The 18,102-nt window shown below is 45.2% G+C and overlaps 2 protein-coding genes across 3 annotated transcripts in view; one reads left to right on the top strand and one right to left on the bottom strand.

Moving 5' to 3' along the window:
- Nucleotides 1-3,569: 3,569 nt before the first annotated feature.
- On the top strand, nucleotides 3,570-10,321 carry klhl41b (kelch-like family member 41b). Its single transcript, XM_061227219.1, has 6 exons — nucleotides 3,570-4,778; nucleotides 5,466-5,623; nucleotides 5,776-5,883; nucleotides 6,333-6,518; nucleotides 8,675-8,821; nucleotides 9,420-10,321. The coding sequence occupies exons 1-6, from the start codon at nucleotides 3,657-3,659 to the stop codon at nucleotides 9,529-9,531; spliced, it is 1,833 nt and encodes a 610-aa protein (XP_061083203.1). The 5' UTR covers nucleotides 3,570-3,656; the 3' UTR covers nucleotides 9,532-10,321.
- A 1,574-nt stretch (nucleotides 10,322-11,895) lies between these two features.
- The window catches only part of LOC133116552 (serine/threonine-protein kinase tousled-like 1-B), a 28,877-nt gene continuing 22,670 nt past the window's right edge, over nucleotides 11,896-18,102 (bottom strand). For both annotated transcript variants that reach the window (XM_061226222.1, XM_061226223.1), the window contains exons 18-21: nucleotides 17,689-17,824; nucleotides 16,792-16,903; nucleotides 15,167-15,274; nucleotides 11,896-14,036 (exon numbers count right to left, since the gene is read on the bottom strand). In XM_061226222.1, coding sequence (XP_061082206.1) covers nucleotides 13,860-14,036; nucleotides 15,167-15,274; nucleotides 16,792-16,903; nucleotides 17,689-17,824 — 533 coding nt within the window. In that variant the 3' untranslated portion in view covers nucleotides 11,896-13,859. The remainder of the gene's footprint in view (nucleotides 14,037-15,166; nucleotides 15,275-16,791; nucleotides 16,904-17,688; nucleotides 17,825-18,102) is intronic.

Below are 18,102 nucleotides of genomic sequence, written 5' to 3'. Positions count from 1 at the left end.
AGTCCTTGGGAGATTGATTGGGGGAGAGGACTTCAAAAACACACAATTACCTTGACGAAAGTATATTGTGGACCTGAACGCAATTTGGAGTTCTACAGCAAAGGTTCTGAATACTTATGTAAATGAGAGATTTTAGTTTTAGATTTTTAATAAATTGGCAAAAATTTCTAAGAACAATGTTTTCACTGTCATTATGGGTTATTGAGTGTAGAGGCAAAAATGACTATTTTATCCATTTAAAATGAAATCTACAACACAATAAAGTTAGCAAAAAGTGTAGGGGTTTCTTTATGAAGCCATTGTATATACTTACATCGTGTAGGCGGTCATCATGTGAGTGTGTAACAGGGCGGTCAGTAGCGTGTGTGTAACTGTGTGGTCTGTATCAGCGAAGCAGGGGCGATCTCTCAGACTGGCTCAGGGTAGATTGTAGCATACTGCACTCTGCACATTGTGCTGATCAGTGTGGACAATTTTTATCAAATGAGCTCCAGTTGGGGTGTCTCGGTGGCGCAGCCTGTAGAGCACTGACCGCATGCTCATTGCGAGCCGCGACGTCGGCGGTTCGAATCCGACCGTCCGACATTTGTCGCATGTCTTCCACCCTCTCTCTCGCCCCCACTCTTCCTGTCTCTCTATACTATATACTGTCCAATAAAGCTGAAAAAGGCCTAAAAAATATCTTAAAAAAAAAAAAAAAAAAAAAAAAATGAGCTCCAGTTTGACAGCAGCCAGTAATGCATGCTGCAGACAGACTATGGGTGAAGGAGTGGTCAGGCCTGGAGGTGGGAGCTCAACCAGTGGCCAAATGCGAAGCGACCTACCCTTGCGTAACCAGATTGTCTGGTCTCCACTGTGCTGAGGGATGGGTTTTAAATACCCCATTCTATCTTTATTTTTACAGAATACATATCATGTGTGTATGTTGCTAAAAATAATTCTGACTGAGCCCTCAGAGAGTGTATGGAGTGTCTTGTGTGTATTTTAAGAGTCAAGGCAGTCATGCCGTCGGGAGGATTTAGAGGCACATACGATGACATGCAAGAAAAGAACCCATTCAACCCTTATGTTAAATGCAAGGACTCTCCATACATGTTTTTGAACATTTCAACTTCCTAAGTAGGAACTTTGGTGTTTGTTCACACCAAGTTCTAAATGGTGTGAACACCACTAAATGACATTAACACCGTGCAACTACAAAGGAACGAACCCGCAAAACGTTTTAGGTCATTAACTTCTTCACAGTGCTGTAAAACACTGAGGTACACATCTATTTACAGTGTCATGCCATTTTATCACTCTCAACGCATTCCCACAAATAAATGTGGAAATATTGATATCGAATAGAATCCATGGCTCATCCAGTGAATGCATTGCAGGACACCAGTTGTTAGAGGCACAAGACACAGAATTGTACACCGTGGAAAATTGAATGGTAAAATGCATTTTTTATCCCCTAATCCCTGAAAAAGTAAATGTCACTACTGTACTGTAAATGTGTACACCCATACACATCTCGTTATGACATACAGTATATTCTGAATTTTGGCTGAGAGAGGGGAGGGGTTTGTATGATTTTTTTTTTTTAATTCCCTCTAATTTGTCTAAACTACCCATTTGTAAATGGTGCCGTACAAAATAGTTGTATTTGAATATTTATACATTTATGTAGTACACAAGCTCTTTTTTTTTTCCGATATAAAAAGTTCAGTACACTTAAACATTTACATATATCTGTTGAATCGTCATTTATGTACCACCTGCATTTGTTTAATCTAGAAATCACATCATCGGCTCACTTGGGGCAGCAATAATTGGCTCGCTGCTCCAGAGGGAGGAACTTGGCAGGGTTATTAGATCGCCGCACAATAAGCACCTCGGGCGCCTCGGAATCACGGCAACGGGCACGAGACGAGACGGCTTGAAGAAGGCGTGTCGCTCTCATTCGGGCCGCCGAGGGACGGGGTACGGGCGGTACATCTAATACGACTACCTCCAATTGAATCAGACGAGGTACAATTGGCTACCAAATTGGGAGAAAAAGGGAAAAATCTGGAAAAAAAGAAATCACATCACTTGCATTTTGAAGTTGGGCGACACGGAGTCATCATGTCTGACACCTGGCATACACGCCCTTCACCTGCATCTACCTGAGGGTAAACAACCAGTGCGTCCAGAGGGATTCATTATTAGACACCGTCACCCTGGAAACAGCAGCTGATATTGCTGGGATAACATTGTAATACCACTATCGGCCAGTGGGGGTGCTAAAGGAGGAGCAGCCACATCCTGACACAGGACACAGCCAGAAAAGCACAGGCCTCTTCTGAAAATAGCAGCTTACTATGACATTGTTTTATCATTACACTTTAGCATATATATTATTATTGAAACACAGTGACTAGCAAACATGAACGTACAGCATATGCTTCAGACATCCTTCCAAGCTATTTGTGAAGAAGGTCACATCACTAAATCACTCTTTTAGTGCACTGTCGTAACATTTCCGGAACTAAAGATTCTGATAGTCGAATGTGTCATGTTCCTGTTTCACTGCCTCCATTTTGGTAGACGCTATTACCAGTTTAAAGATGAGGATTGCCCAGTTTGAAGAAGTGCAGCAATGGAGAAGGGTCATGCTAGTTAAGACGCGCGATATGTACATTGATTGAACCACCCAATGTCCTTGTTCCTACGTGTCAGTGATTCATGTTGTGCCCCGAGAGAAGTGAGTAATTTGTTTGGTTCAGAGTTCGCTGTAGTTACAGCCACAGTGATGCAGGAGCTAAATGTGTCAGTGGAGCTTAAATGCATTTCAGCTGGATAAAGAAAACGGGCCGTCACCTGTTGCAGCAGCTGCTTGTTGGCTGCACTACTCTGAAAGCAGATCCCAGGAAAAATATAACATTTAACGCTGGATTTGGCTTAACTACGTAATCCGTTTCAATTACCGTTTACTTGTGAATCAACAGCAGTCGAACCATCTAGTTTGTGCTAATGATTCGAGAACAAATTGTTTTATTGGTCGTCACCATCTCTAAAGGATTCATGACTATTCACTTCCTATCCACACTCTGTGTCAGCTGATTTAATTATTTTCTGCAGGAATTATTTTTCTCAAGCATATGATCTGTTTTTATGCGTCATCTTGGTCACGTTATGTTTAAAGAGTCAGCATAAGTGACATGTTTGATAGGCATTTTGGTACAAAGGTTGCTTAAACCTGCCTTTAATATGAAACCTGTAAGCATCTAACGGAAATCCACGTTGATTTGGCAAGGTAACCGTCTCCACTTCCCAATGACCATTGATATGAACTAAGCAAATATATACAACATCATATCAACAGAAGCAACACGTTAGTACCGTTTCAGAGTGAAAGCATTGTTCCAGCTCATTCACATGTGAGAGCGTAGCACAGAATTCCTACGGGCCTGCGGCACAGTTGCTTCTTTCAGTCTATGACAGCTGCATGAGCCGGTTTGGCTAACCTGAATTCCGACAGGCTGGGACGGGGGGCTATTTTTAGAGGGGGCAGGATTAAATTGCAGGAGGGCTTCATTCGGGGGGTCTTCACATCCCTCAGTCCTTTCCAGCCAGCACTGTGAGCTGAGAACACACAACCTCCACAAAGGGGCCCACGCGTTTCCTCCGCAATGGAATCGAAGAACATGAAGGAAGACTGGCGTCTCTACCAGAACACCCTGCTCCAGGACGGCCTGAAGGAGCTCCTGGACCAGAACAAGTTTGTGGACTGTATCCTGAAAGTGGGGGATCGGAGCTTCCCCTGCCATCGGGTGATCATGGCCGCTTGCAGCCCCTATTTCAGAGAGCTCTACTTCTCCGAAGAGGGCAAGGAACTGGAGGGGGACAAAGAGGTAGTTCTGGACAACGTTGACCCTACGGTCATGGACATGATAATCCGCTATTTGTATTCGGCCGAGATTGAGCTCACGGACGAGAACGTGCAGGACGTTTTCGTGGTCGCGAACCGCTTCCAGATCCCCTCGGTGTTCACCGCCTGCGTGAATTACCTGCAGAAGAAGCTCTCGCTGGCTAACTGCCTGGCCATCTTCAGGCTGGGCCTGGTGTTGAACTGTCCTCGACTGGCCGTGGCAGCCCGAGACTACATCGCCGACCGCTTTGAGATCCTGTGTAAAGAGGAGGACTTCCTCCAGCTGGCTCCCCATGAGCTGTTCGCCGTCATCGGCGGGGACTCCCTGAACGTGGAGAAGGAGGAGGTCGTGTTCGAGTCGCTGATGAAGTGGGTCAGGAAAGACCAGGAGAAGCGCGCAAAGGCCCTGGGCGACGCCTTCGAGTGCGTGCGCTTCCGTCTGCTCCCCGAGACGTACTTCAGCGAGAAGGTGGAGAAGGACGACCTCATCAAGTCAGACCCGGAGCTCATGAAGAAGGTCCAGGTCATCAAGGACGCCTTCGCCGGGAAGCTCCCAGAGAAGAAGAAGAAGGAGGAGAAGAAGAAGGGCGAGTCGGGGGAGGAGGCGAACGGGCAGGAGGAGGAGGAGGACCTCCTCCCGGGCTACCTGAACGACACTCGGAGGCACGGCATGTATGCCAAAGACTTGGTCCTGATGATAAACGACACGGCAGCTGTCGCCTACGACGCCGTGGAGAACGAGTGCTTCCTCGCCGCCCTGGCCGAGCAGATTCCGCGCAACCACGTCAGCGTGATCACCAAAAATAATGCGCTGTTCATCGTTGGGGGTCTGTTCGTGGACGAGGAGAATAAAGAGGTTCCCCTGCAGTGCTACTTCTACCAGGTAACCCCCACACCTACGCCATTTAATCACTTGATTGCCCTGATACAGGTTAGAAGGACATACATGTAAATACTACTAATAATAATAATGATAACAATTATAATCATAATAATAAGAATAATAATAATATCAAATGTATTATGTGCTTTTCATTTAATTAACAATCTCAAAGCGCTTGTGTGATGTGATGTGATGTGGGCCAGGGTGGTAAACCTCCTTTTGCTAGGGAGCTGTATATTGACTGCAGGTGTTTCAGCGCTTAATTTGAGTCATCGGTTGGGTAAAGAGTCCAGGTGGTACGTTTGTAAGAGCTGCATTGGCTGCTGATTGAAAGGGAGGCAGAAAACCCAGTGGGGGGGCGGGGGGGGGGGGGGGGGGGGGGCGCTCCAGGACTGAAGTTTGAGATCAACACTTTCGCGGCAGCAGGGATCTCAAACTCGAGTCGTGGAGGGCCGCTGTGTATGCTGCTATCTGATGTGTTATGTAAGCCAGTGATGGGCTGAGGATTCTGCAGGTCTAAATCGGCTGCTGGCTGAAAGGAAATCAAAAATACCAACAGACTGCTGTGGGCCAGGACTGGAGTTTGAGAAATTTCCAAATTTCTTTAATAAATCTGCTAAGAGTGGCAATCTGAAAGACAAGCGTTATTATTGATTATTGACCTTGAATTGTGCGTTCGCGTTACAGCTGGACACCTTGACCGCAGACTGGATCGCCCTCCCTCCCATGCCTTCTCCCAGATGTCTGTTCGGCTTGGGAGAGTGCGGAAACTTCATCATCGCCGTGGCAGGGAAGGACCTGCAGTCCAGCGTCTCCCTCGATTCGGTCATGTGCTACGACATTGAGTAAGGCCAGCGCCTCTTTTCTCTTCTCTTCGTCACCTTGGCATCGCAAAATACGAATCCACGTCTGATTGAATTCTCGTTAAACATTCACAATATCCTTTTTTCAAAGTAGGATTGTAACCTTGGCTTTGTCATTGACGTGTGCTCTCCAGGAAAATGAAATGGAGCGAGACTAAAAAACTGCCTCTTCAGATCCACGGCCATTGTGTAGTCGACCATAATGGGCTCGTGTACAGCATCGGAGGAAAGACAGATGACAAGTAAGGCTTCTTTATATGAACATTATATTTTCACAAAACAGAACAAAACAAAACACAAGTTTTAAGGGGTGACACGGCTCAGGCAGTAAGAGCAGTCGTCTGGCAGTCGGAGGGTTGCCGGTTCGATCCCCTGCCCGGGCTGTGTTGAAGTGTCCCTGAGCAAGACCCCAAAATGCTCCTGATGAGCTGGTTGGTGCCTTGCATGGCCGCCAATTGCTGTTGGTGTGTGAGTGTGTGAGTGTGTGTATGAATGGGTGAATGAGATGCATCAATTGTACAGCGCTTTGGATAAAGGCGCTATATAAATGCCAACCATTTAGAGTCGTGCTAATTTCATAACCTGTGGATATAGACATTATGCACAAAATTGCACTACTCGCATAAATGCATACACATCTGTGTAACCAATTTTTCTGAATTTCTTTTATTTATTTTTTGTTCTGTAACAGCAAAACCCTCAACAAGTTGTTTGTCTACAACCACAAGAGGTTAGAGTGGAGGGAGCTGCCAGCCATGAAAACGCCCAGAGCAATGTTTGGGGCTGTCGTTCACAAAGGAAAGATCATCGTGTCTGGAGGCATGAACGAGGATGGTCTCACAGCTACTTCTGAAGTTTACGACATCGCAAGCAACAAGTATGTACCGTTCCACTGTTCCTCCCTGCTGCTTTCTATCACTGTGATACACATGAGTTGTAGCTTCAGAACCAATGAAAATGTTTAGCAAAAGGCAAAGAGTTGCTGGCTGAAAAAGAGTATATACTTGCCCACTTCCATTAAATCAATGAAATTCAATGACATTTTATTTGTATAGTGCCATTTACATAGATACTGCCAGAAAGACACTTCAAAGACAAAAGTTAAATATGTAAGTTAAATATGACTGGGCCAATCTGCTTTGTCTTAGACAAAGTATTGACAACGTAAGTATTGGACAGTGACTTTTTGATCTGTACACCAACACACTGGATGTGAAATTAAATGAATATGAGGTTAGAAAGCGGAGTGTCAGCTTTAATTTTCAAGTATTTATGTCAATATGGGGGGGGGGGGGGGGGCATATAGGAATTTCAGCCGTTTTTATACATAGTCCCCCACTTTGGGAGGAACAAATGTAATCGGACAATTGGCTGCTCAGCTGTTGGGTGGCCAGCTGTGTGTTGTTCATCATTAGTCCATGTACAAGAAAGTCAACAAAATGGAGTCGATTCAAGATTTATGGAGTCTGTTGTTGTCGTCTCTCAACATGTGTCAGTGCATTACATTACATTACATGTAAATTGGCAGCCGCTTTTATCCAAAGCGACTTAAATTAAGGCATGTGTAGGAAAATCTGAATTGATCGATGAGAGACATAGCCAAAACACTGGGTGTGTCAACTGTTTGGTACATTAAGAAGCAAAAATGCGTTGGTGAGCTCAGCAATAGCAAACAAAGTGGTAGACCACGAAAGACCACTGCAGTGGATGACTGAAGAACACTTTGTGAAGAAAAACACCTTTTCAAAATGTAGAACAGATCACTCTCCAGGATGTAGGCATTAGGAGAACTATGGATGACTGCTTATGGATGTAGATACCCTGAAATTAAAGGAGACAGTCTGCAGTTTAACCTCATATTAATTGTTTCATTTTCAATTTTTAATTGTTCAAATCCAGTGTGCCGGGGAATAGCCAAAATAACAAAATATGTGTCACTGTCTAAATATTAATGCTCCGTACTGTACATGCCTCACCCACAGGAGTCATAACATGGCACTGTGGCTTTACAGATATTTTATACAGACGGTTTGCAAGTTTTAAAGCTTTTGGAGAGAGGGCTTTAGTCACTTGTATGTAATGTATTTCCATGCTTTGGATCACAGAACCCCTAATGTGCCTGTACCGGCCATTATAAAGCAACCAATAGATAGCGCACACACACACAACTGTCTCGGCCAATGAACACTAAAACTGAAATGATATTTGGAAAAAAGAAAGTCTGAATGATTAAAAAAAAGACAAGAAAGTACACGGTCTGCCTCCCACCCTCCTCAGCAATGTGGTTAAAACATTGACGAATAATCCAAACAGAACTTGGTATTCCTGTAAAACATCTTTTTGAAGGCTTTATTTAACCAGTTTATGTGGTTCAATTCATATTTAGATTTTTTAAAATTAAGAACTTCCACAAATATATTTTTTAATTGCCATTTAAAAATGAATGAAACCACATGGCTTATCAGAGCTTTGCCTCAAAGTATTCAGTCATATAATCTTTATAAGAACTGCACCCCAAGCATCATATATTGTAATAATATATTGCAATATAATCATTTCCCATTTTTTTAAAATTTTGTTTTCAATGCTTATCTGGAGCAAATGAGTAAGTAAGGTTCAGTTTACTCAAAGGTAGATGGTAAATGCGTTTTACAATTGATGCTTCTCATTCACCCGTTCACCCATTCACCCACACACACACCCACACACACACACACACACACAACGGTGATAGGCTGCCATGCAAGGCACCAACCAGCTCGTTGGGAGCAATTTGGCGTTAAGCGTCTCGCTCAGGGACACTTCGACACACCCAGGGCGGGTGATCGAACCACCGGCCTTCCGACTGCCAGACAACCACTCTCACTCAACCTGACATCGCCCCCAATACTCAAAGGGAATTCGTTAGCGAGAGCGTTACATGGTGCCCATGGTTACCCCCCCCCCGCAGACTAAACTGAGTTAAAAGTGTCCGCGTATTATTATTACACACACGGGCGTTACTCACCCAGTCATGTGACCTTCCCCCCGCAGGTGGGAGTCGTTCACAGAATTCCCGCAGGAGCGCAGCTCCGTGAACCTAGTGAGCAGCGCCGGAATTCTGTACGCCATCGGAGGATTCGCCATGGTGGAGACGGAGAACAAGGAGTGCGCCCCGTCAGAGATCACCGACATCTGGCAGTGAGTCTTCAACTCGACTCGACTCAGTTCAATTCAATTTTATTTTGTATAGCGCTTATTACAATATAGGATTGTCAATACAAATACACAAAAACCCAGGCCTGAGACCCGGCTGTAAAATCCAGCGATGACCAGCTGGGAATTACCAGCTAACCTACCTCGAGTTGGTCTAACCATCTTGAGTGTGGAGCTGATCAGACTGGTCAACCAGCTACCAGCCGTTTCAAAACCTAGCTTTTACAACTCGATACTAATACTAATGATAATGATAATGAGGATAAATGGTGTGTTAATGTCCTCGGCCAGTTTTACCTAAAAAGCCAGCTGTAGCTGGTCTATTTCTGCTTGCTGTGGTCTGTAGCTGGTCTGTTCTGCTCCCTGTGGACAGTAGCTGGTCTGTTCTGCTCCCTGTGGTCAATAGCTGGTCTGTTCTGCTTCATGTGGTCAGTAGCTGGTCTGTTCTGCTCACTGTGGTCAGTAGCTGGTCTGGTCCGCTTCCTGCAGTCAGTAGCTGGTCTGGTCTGCTTGCTGCGGTCAGTAGCTGGTCTGTTCCGCTTTCTGGTGGCGGTCATTAACGGGTCTGTTCTGCTTGTGACAGGTACGAGGAGGAGAACCAGCAGTGGGCGGGGATGCTGAGGGAGATGAGATTTGCCTCAGGGTCTTCCTGCCTCAACATGCACCTCAACACACTGAAGATGCCCAAGCTCTGAGCACACAACCACTTACCACCCTGCCGCCCAAAACACTGAACACCACCTCCTTCTGCACATGTCCACAAGTAGCCAAGCAGCAGCAGACAGGGGCCCTGTATTCAGCTGGTCTTTGGAACAAAATAAACTAACCAAAAAATAAATAAACATTCAACTGCCTCAAGAAATTTTTTTATCAATAGTAATTCTACCTGGGCTGTAGATCGTGTTTCAAATATTACTTTTTTTTTTGTAAACCTATAGACCCAACCACTTTCCAAGGGCCTCAGATGTTCAACTTATCCAAGTTGCACAGCACACTGTAATGTGAAACCTATTCAAAGATGTTAATATATTGTATTCACTGACTTTATATCCCTGTATTGTAACAGCACTGATAAATGATGAGTGGCAGCACACAAAGACTAATTGAAGAATGTGAAATCCAGTGCTTTGAGATCTAACTTTTACAACATTCAGTAGACTAATGAAAATCTTGGGTCACCTACCACTGGGGAAAACGGAACAAAGGGGTTTCCATTTTGTCCATGTCACAACAGTGAGGTACATCTACAAGAGCCATAGCCTACTCTTATACTTGAACATCTTAAATTAATTTCAGACATGCAAACCTGGTACCAATTAAATGTTCCATAATGCAACGGTTCATGTTCATGTTCAACACATTCAGAGTATCTTAATAGGGACAGGTCACCACCACTGTGAAAAAGCCAATAGAATCTCCTGTGGAAACTGGTGATCGGGATTAGTGAAATCATTTTCGACAATAAAATAATTGTATCAAAGCTGAGCCCTTTTACTCGTTTCTGTTGTCTAATTTCAACTAAGTGACTTAATTGCCTGAGAAAATGCTTTTTATTCACTTTGCTTTGACACCATACTAAGGGAATTCCAGTGATTTTTTCAGTCATAAGACTGCATTTAAGAAATCACACCTGCTTTCAGTTAGAAATGAAGACAATAAATTATAAAGCACAAACTACATAAATACATCAATGTCATACTTTTTTCTTAATCAAAGGGATCTATTTTTGTGTGCTGAAGAACAGTTTCCAGGTTTAGGTAAGCGAGAGGAACAATTTCAGATGGGCTACAGAGTAGAAAAACCAGACGTAGTTTGATTTATTTTGTTATTGCGTGTAAGGATACACCACTTGGTTAAAATAACAAAACCTTTTGCCAGATCATCCATCTTCTAAAAGGCAAGAGAAAACTGAAGTTCACGCTAGTGAAACCATCGACCCATTACATTACATTACATTAATGGCATTTGGCTCTTATCCAGAGCGACATACAGTTGATTAGACTAAGCAGGAGACAATCCTCCCCTGGAGCAATGTAGGGTTAAGGGCCTTGCTCAAGGGCCCAAGGGCTGTGCGGATCTTATTGTGGCTACACTGGGATTAGAACCGCCGACCTTGCGTGTCCCAGTCATTTACCTTAACCACTACGCTACAGGCCGCCCCATTACCCACCGTAGGTAGTTCGCAAGTTCCCAAAAACGAATGGGAGTGAATTGGCATCTAGACAACCAGGGAGAAACAGTGAAGAGGTTAGCAGTCACACTACGCAAATACAACGGGGTAAGCTCCACAAACTTAGTTATAACAGACTGAAAGATCAATAGGAAAATATATTGCACTAGTTTGGAAATGCCGTTTGCCTAGATTCCCATAAGAAACATGTCAGTATTGCCAATATAAATTCAGTTTTTACCTATCCTGGAACTTACCACAGCGTTCACCTTTTTCCATAGAATTTCCATATTTGTAAACACTGGCAAAATGGGTCACTTATGCGCTTCCACAACTAGATCAGCCTGTTCTTGTAAACATGCGTCATCCGTTCGTGGAAAGGCTCACACGCATATTTTTTTGAGCATCCCGCATTATCTTGGAGCTTTTCATTTATGACCCATACTGATTCAAGCAAAAGGAAGGTGGGAGATGTATGCATATTTTAGGGTCCAACCGCTATTTTTAAAGATATTTACAAAACGACTTCCCACGCAAGAGGGCACGTTTTTGCTTAATTATCGGATGACGTTGCTGAATGTTAGCACAGAGAGCCGACCACAAGCGGAGGAGGAGGACTTTAAGAAACCGGCTCTGTTCTTTGCCAACATTTGGTGGGCATTTTAGCGACCAAAACCAGGAAGGAGGCGCTGATGTGCGTGGGCCTCTTAACAACTTCAAATTAAAGGTCCCACAAGTGTGACTGGTTGAAATATATTTGGAGAAAATAGTATCCCACATGCAGAAAGAAAGGGAGACTCTTCACCTCTACTAATTCCATGAGAATGAAGTGGTGTGTCGATAGAATGGAAAATGACAGCTTGTTTCAAGTCACGGTACACAGGAGGTATTAAAATCAGTTTTTTAAGTTTTATTACTTTTTGAGCTACATTCTCTACAATTTCAGCAGCACCTTGAAAGATCAGTTTTCCGTTTCATGTACAGTGAAGAGGAGAAGGAGGAGCAGAAACCTGGACATTGCAGGAAGTCTGTGAGCGACAGACCATTCTCCTTTTCAGAAATTACAGACTAGCATTTACTGGGGTCCATGGACATGATGCTGACTGGGAATTGTGCAGTACAGACCATAAACAGTACAGGCCTTAAACAGTACAGACCATGGACAGTACACAGGCCTTAAACAGTACAGACCATGGACAGTACACAGGCCTTAAACAGTACAGACCATGGACAGTACACAGGCCTTAAAACAGTACAGACCATGGACAGTACAGACCATGAACAGTACATACGTTAAACAGTACAGACCATGGACAGTACAGACGGACCATGGATAGTACAGACCATGGACAGTACAGACCGTAAACAGTACAGACCATGAACAGTACAGACCATGAACAGTACAGACAGACCATGGATAGTACAGACCATGGACCATACAGACGGTAAAGAGTACAGACCATGGACAGTACAGGCCTTAAACAGTACAGACCATGGACAGAACGGAAAGGCCATGGACAGTACAGACAGACCATGGATAGTACAGACCTTAAACGGTACAGACCATGGACAGTACATACAGACCATAAACAGAACAGACCCTAAACAGTACAGACCAGGGGCAGCACTGCCCACCGAGAGTTACTGGATTCAGAACTGGACTAAACAGTTTTGGTATTTCCACGGTAACGTCTTCGCGACAGTCTGAAAAGGAAAGTAACTGGAAGGTAAGAGACAGAAGGGGAGTCCAGTCACACACTGGCCACCTCCCACAACATCACATTAAACCCTCCCCCCCCATTCCCCCTGCCCCGCCAACTTAACAGGGAAAAAAATGCAGCACGGCATCTTACTAAAAAAAAATCCTAACAACCGCCATACAGCATGCTGAAAATTTAGGGCAAGAATTTATTATTTAATATATATTTTTTAATAGACTGTACAAATCAAATTGCTCTTAATGTAGATCATACAGCCTCTTCAAAAACAAAAAAACAAAACAAAAAAAGCAGTATCAACAGCAGTAACAATGAAAAAGCTGTAGGAGATGAAATTATATGGAGGAAACGTTCTGTACATAATTCAACTGCTGAAATTTAAGAACTGAAATTTGATTTCAATATAGTAGAAGTACATTTATTTTTTTATTTTTTTGAAGTGTTTTTCTTTCTTTTTTTTAAATCTTCCTCCAGAGGATTCTATACACTGATGTTTGCCTACATTTGGTTAATTTGTGCATTCAATGACATGCACAGTGATGCTCGTCTGGGCATTAATGATAATGTAACCTGTATGCTCAACCATTCCCACGGCTAGTCGTAAGAAAAGAGTAAAAGAAAAACAGAAACGTCGGGGGACATTTTACTGCTCAGCTGAAAAGTGAAACCGCTGTAGGCCCTCGTGTAAACATCAGACCCCACGCCCCGGGCGGGCGCCGAGTCGAGTTATTCTAAACGGCAGGACTGCCGTGTCTCCCTTCAGCAAGAAATCTCCAAATTACAACAAATCTTTCTCTTTTTTGCTTTTTTTTTTTTTTTTTTTCTCTCTCCACGCTACGTTTGTTGCAGTGCTCTAAAAATTCAACCTTCAAAAAGTGTCTGAGAAGCCGCCGGGCAAGTCTGAGACTGGTTTCCCCCTTTCTCCACCACCCCAGACCTGGCCCGGCCCGGCCCGACCCGACCCGGCTCTGGCCCGAGCGCGGAGGCACCCAGAATCCACTCTGTCGTCACCGCGGCGACAGCCCCCTCTCCCCCCCCCCTAGGGCGGCCTGGACCAATGGCGTAACGCAGGGGGCGGGGCAGTGGGCGGAGCAGCGGGAGCTGTCAGTCAGTCAGTGCGGGGGGGGAGGGGCCCTCAGTAGGGGATGATGCTGGAGGGGGGCGGGGGGGCGGGGCCTCCGGAGAGCGCCATCTGCAGGTTCCCTGAGGAGCTGGACCTCCTCATGTGAGGGAGGAGGTACGAGTCGCTGCCCAGCTGGTGCACGTCGAAGCGGTCCTCCTTCCTGTACGCCAGACAGCGCCGGATAAAGGCCTGAGGGAGGGGAGCCGAACAATACCACCATCACAGGAGGGTACGGTTACTGTTGTTATTATTATTATTACTATTATTACAGCTGGGCTACTGTTAATAATAATAATAATAATAATAATATTAGAGCTCTGCTATTCTATCACAGGTGGGCTACTGTTATTATTATTATTATAATTATTATTACAGCTGGGCTACTGTTATCATAATTATTATTATTATTACAGCTCTGCTATTCTATCACAGGTGGGCTACTGTTATTATTATTACAGCTGTGCCATTATATTACAGTCAGGCTACTGTTATTATTATTACAGCTGTGCCATTATATTACAGTCAGGCTACTGTTATTATTACAGCTGCATTATTATAATATGATAACACAACATAATACAGCTGGGCTATTACTATCACAGCTGCATTAACTATTGCCATTTTAACATCTGTATTACAGCTATGTTATATTACATGTGTGCCAGTTACATAAATTACATCAAAGGCATTTGGCAGACGCTCTTATCCAGAGCGACGCACAATTGATTAGACTAAGCAGGAGACAATCCTCCCCTGGAGCAATGCAGGGGCTAAGGGCCTTGCTCAAGGGCCCAATGGCTGTGCGGATCTTATTGTGGCTACACCGAGGATCGAACCACCGACCTTGCGGGTCCCAGTCATATACCTTAACCACTAGGCTACAGGCCGCCCCGTTGTTACAAGATATTATTACTATTATTATTATCATTATAGTTATTGCAGCTGTACTATTGTGATTGTAACAGCTGTGCCATTACAGAAGTGCTACTATATTCTTATAACTGTTAGGTTATTACTATAAAACACAAATAGAGGAGTAGCACAGGAAGCAGCAGTATGGATCTGGGACAAACTGTACGGGTGAGGAGGGGACGCTTGTGCTAACATTCGCCGTCAGAGGTCATCACCAAACCACTTACTCCTCACCACAGTTTTTTCCGAAGCACATCCCAGACACCCGCCCCAATCAAAACAAGTTGGTTTAAGAGACCTTTCAGAAGGCCACGGTGCTTTCACGCAACAACGCTGAAGACCCAAAAACAGACGTGACGTGACGTGACGTGACGACGGATCTGCGGCCGGGCGCCGGGAGGACCCACCTTGGCTTCGTTCGTAGCGACGGGCTTGACGGGAAACTGGACCTCGGTGGCTTTGAGGATGGTGTTCTCCTGCAGGATGTCCTGCTGGGACTGGTTGTGGCCGAACGGCTGCAAAAAAATAAAAATAAAGAACAGGGCGTTCGCTCCGGTCAGAGGGCGACTCCGTTACTGTGTGGGTGCGGGTATAACATCCATCCATCCATTATCTTAACCCGCTTATCCTGAACAGGGTCGCAGGGGGGCTGGAGCCTATCCCAGCATACATTGGGCGATGGGCAGGAATACACCCTGGACAGGTCGCCAGTACATCGCAGGGCACACACACCATTCACTCACACACTCATACCTACGGGCAATTTAGACTCTCCAATCAGCCTAACCTGCATGTCTTTGGACTGTGGGAGGAAACCGGAGTACCCGGAGGAAACCCACGCAGACACGGGGAGAACGTGCAAACTCCACACAGAGAGGCTCCGGCCGACGGGGATTCGAACCCAGGACCTCCTTGCTGTGAGGCGGCAGTGCTACCCACTGCACCATCCGTGCCGCCACGGGTATAACAGACACACCTGCTTCCCGTCGGGAGACGGGCGCTGAGGAAGGCGGCGAATGCCACCGTGACGTCTGAGCGACGTTCGGCGAGGTCGACAAACGGCAGAGTCGGGACGCACTCTTTGGGGGGTGAGGGTTTGGCTCTAGTTGTGTTTTTTTGCTCATGTTTTTCACCTTTTGGTAAGAAAAACGTGTCATAAAAATGTATTTTTTTTTTAATGATATTTTTTTGGCCTTTTTCAGCTTTATTGGACAGTATATAGAGACAGGAAGAATGGGGGCGAGAGAGAGGGAAAGACATGCGAAAAATTGTCAGACGGTCGGATTCGAACCGTTGACGTCGCGGCTCACAATGAGCATGCGGTCAGTGCTCTACAGGCTGCGCCACCGAGACACCCAAAATGTGTCTAAAATATTTTTACACGGAAATGAAAAGTGCTTTGTGTAAGAGAGCTTTAGGGGAATATCAATATCGGACCCGTTTGGCCAGAACATGTGCCAGCACTATGACGTTTAAACGAAAACAACACTGCTTTCAGCATCAGCCTCTTAAAGCCTTTGAATGCTGCAGTTTCTATCTAACAGACCGGCTCAGGCTGAAGACAGTGCACCCAACACAAAAGTGGCTCCCTTCCGTCTCCCTGGAGCTCTTCTGAAGGCTTCCACTCCAACCCAAACAAAGCACACCTCATTCAACAGCTCGAGATCTCACTGATTAGTAGAATCAGCTATACCAAATTCTAATCGGGTAAATTAAATAGGGTTGAAATAAAAACCTACAGGAAGGTAGATCTCCAGGAACGGCGTTGGGAACCTCACTGTACTGGTTTTCATGTAAAATATTGACATTCTCCTTCTCAGTCACATGCGTGTCCAAGAGAACAAGAGTAAACTCTGAATTTACCACCGTTTTCCCACCCCAAACTACATCAGGAAGTCGTTTATACAGGTTTGTCCAGACAAGACTAGTACTGTAAAAAGTAAAGAATGTGGATATTTTATTGTAGTTTGTTTCTATGATAGGTCTATTATAATTTAGTGAAACTACACAAGCAGTCATGAGGGCTCTTTACCTTCCTCCCGTAGAGACACTGGAAGAAGATGACACCCACGGACCACACGTCCACCTTGTTGGAAATCTTTGGAGGCTCTTTGCCGACAACAAAGCATTCAGGCGGCAGGTACCTGAGGATACAAACACAGCAGAACGTTACCCTGGGCAGAGACGGTCTTAGCAGGTCCTCGCACACAGTCCAAATCAGGCCCGGGATTTACCGTTTTACAGACCTCTTAAATTCCGATTATCATAAGATAAGAATCATGAAAATGGATTAAGAAAGCAATAAAACAAAACGCATGATTTGCACGTTCAATTACAAACGTGATCTACACATTCATAGGCTTAAAATTGACAAATAATACTGATCTAATGACGCATTTCCTTCAGCCAACAAGCAGCATTTTCAGCAAATGGCCAGGAGAGTGTTAGTGAAATCAAACGGGGGTTTAGGGTCAGAAGCGGGCTCACCAGGATGTGGTGTTAGGGTCAGAACCGGGCTCACCAGTATGTGGTTTTAGGGTCAGAAGCGGGCTCAGCAGTATGTGGTTTTAGGGTCAGAACCGGGCTCACCGGTATGTGGTTTTCGGGTCAGGACCGGGCTCACCAGTATGTGGTTTTAGGGTCAGAACCGGGCTCACCGGTATGTGGTTTTAGGGTCAGAACCGGGTTCACCAGTATGTGGTTTTAGGGTCAGAACCGGGCTCACCGGTATGTGGTTTTCGGGTCAGAACCGGGCTCACCGGTATGTGGTTTTAGGGTCAGAACCGGGCTCACCAGTATGTGGTTTTAGGGTCAGAACCGGGCTCACCAGTATGTGGTTTTAGGGTCAGAACCGCGCTCACCAGTATGTGGTTTTAGGGTCAGAACTGGGCTCACCGGTATGTGGTTTTAGGGTCAGAACCGGGCTCACCAGTAAGTCCCCGCTCCCTGTGACGTCAGGTCCATGCCGTCCACCCCGTAGTTATCGTCGTCCATGATCTTGGACAAGCCGAAATCGGTGATCTTGATCTCCCCGCAGGCCGTGCCGTCCACGAGGAGGATGTTACCTGTGCGCAGGAACACGCCGTCAGGCAACACGCAGACCGTGTTTATTACCAGAACCCTCACACCTACAGAGCTACAACTCTGACTCATGGTGTCCGGTCGGGACGCTGCCATGGAAACCGCCTACAGTCTCTCACCTCCACCAATCAAAGGCCAGTTTTCCGTCTTCACTTTAAGGGTCAGGATTTTAAAGGTTAATTACCATACACTGCAATTAAATTCGGCAAAACAAAAAACCCACCGCATTCATCCACACAATGCCTGGAGCACAGAAATCACT

The sequence above is a fragment of the Conger conger genome, chromosome 17 (assembly GCF_963514075.1).
Source record: "Conger conger chromosome 17, fConCon1.1, whole genome shotgun sequence".
NCBI lineage: Eukaryota > Metazoa > Chordata > Actinopteri > Anguilliformes > Congridae > Conger > Conger conger.
Note: the sequence above shows the minus strand (reverse complement) of the source record. Positions and strands in the feature narration are given on the sequence as shown.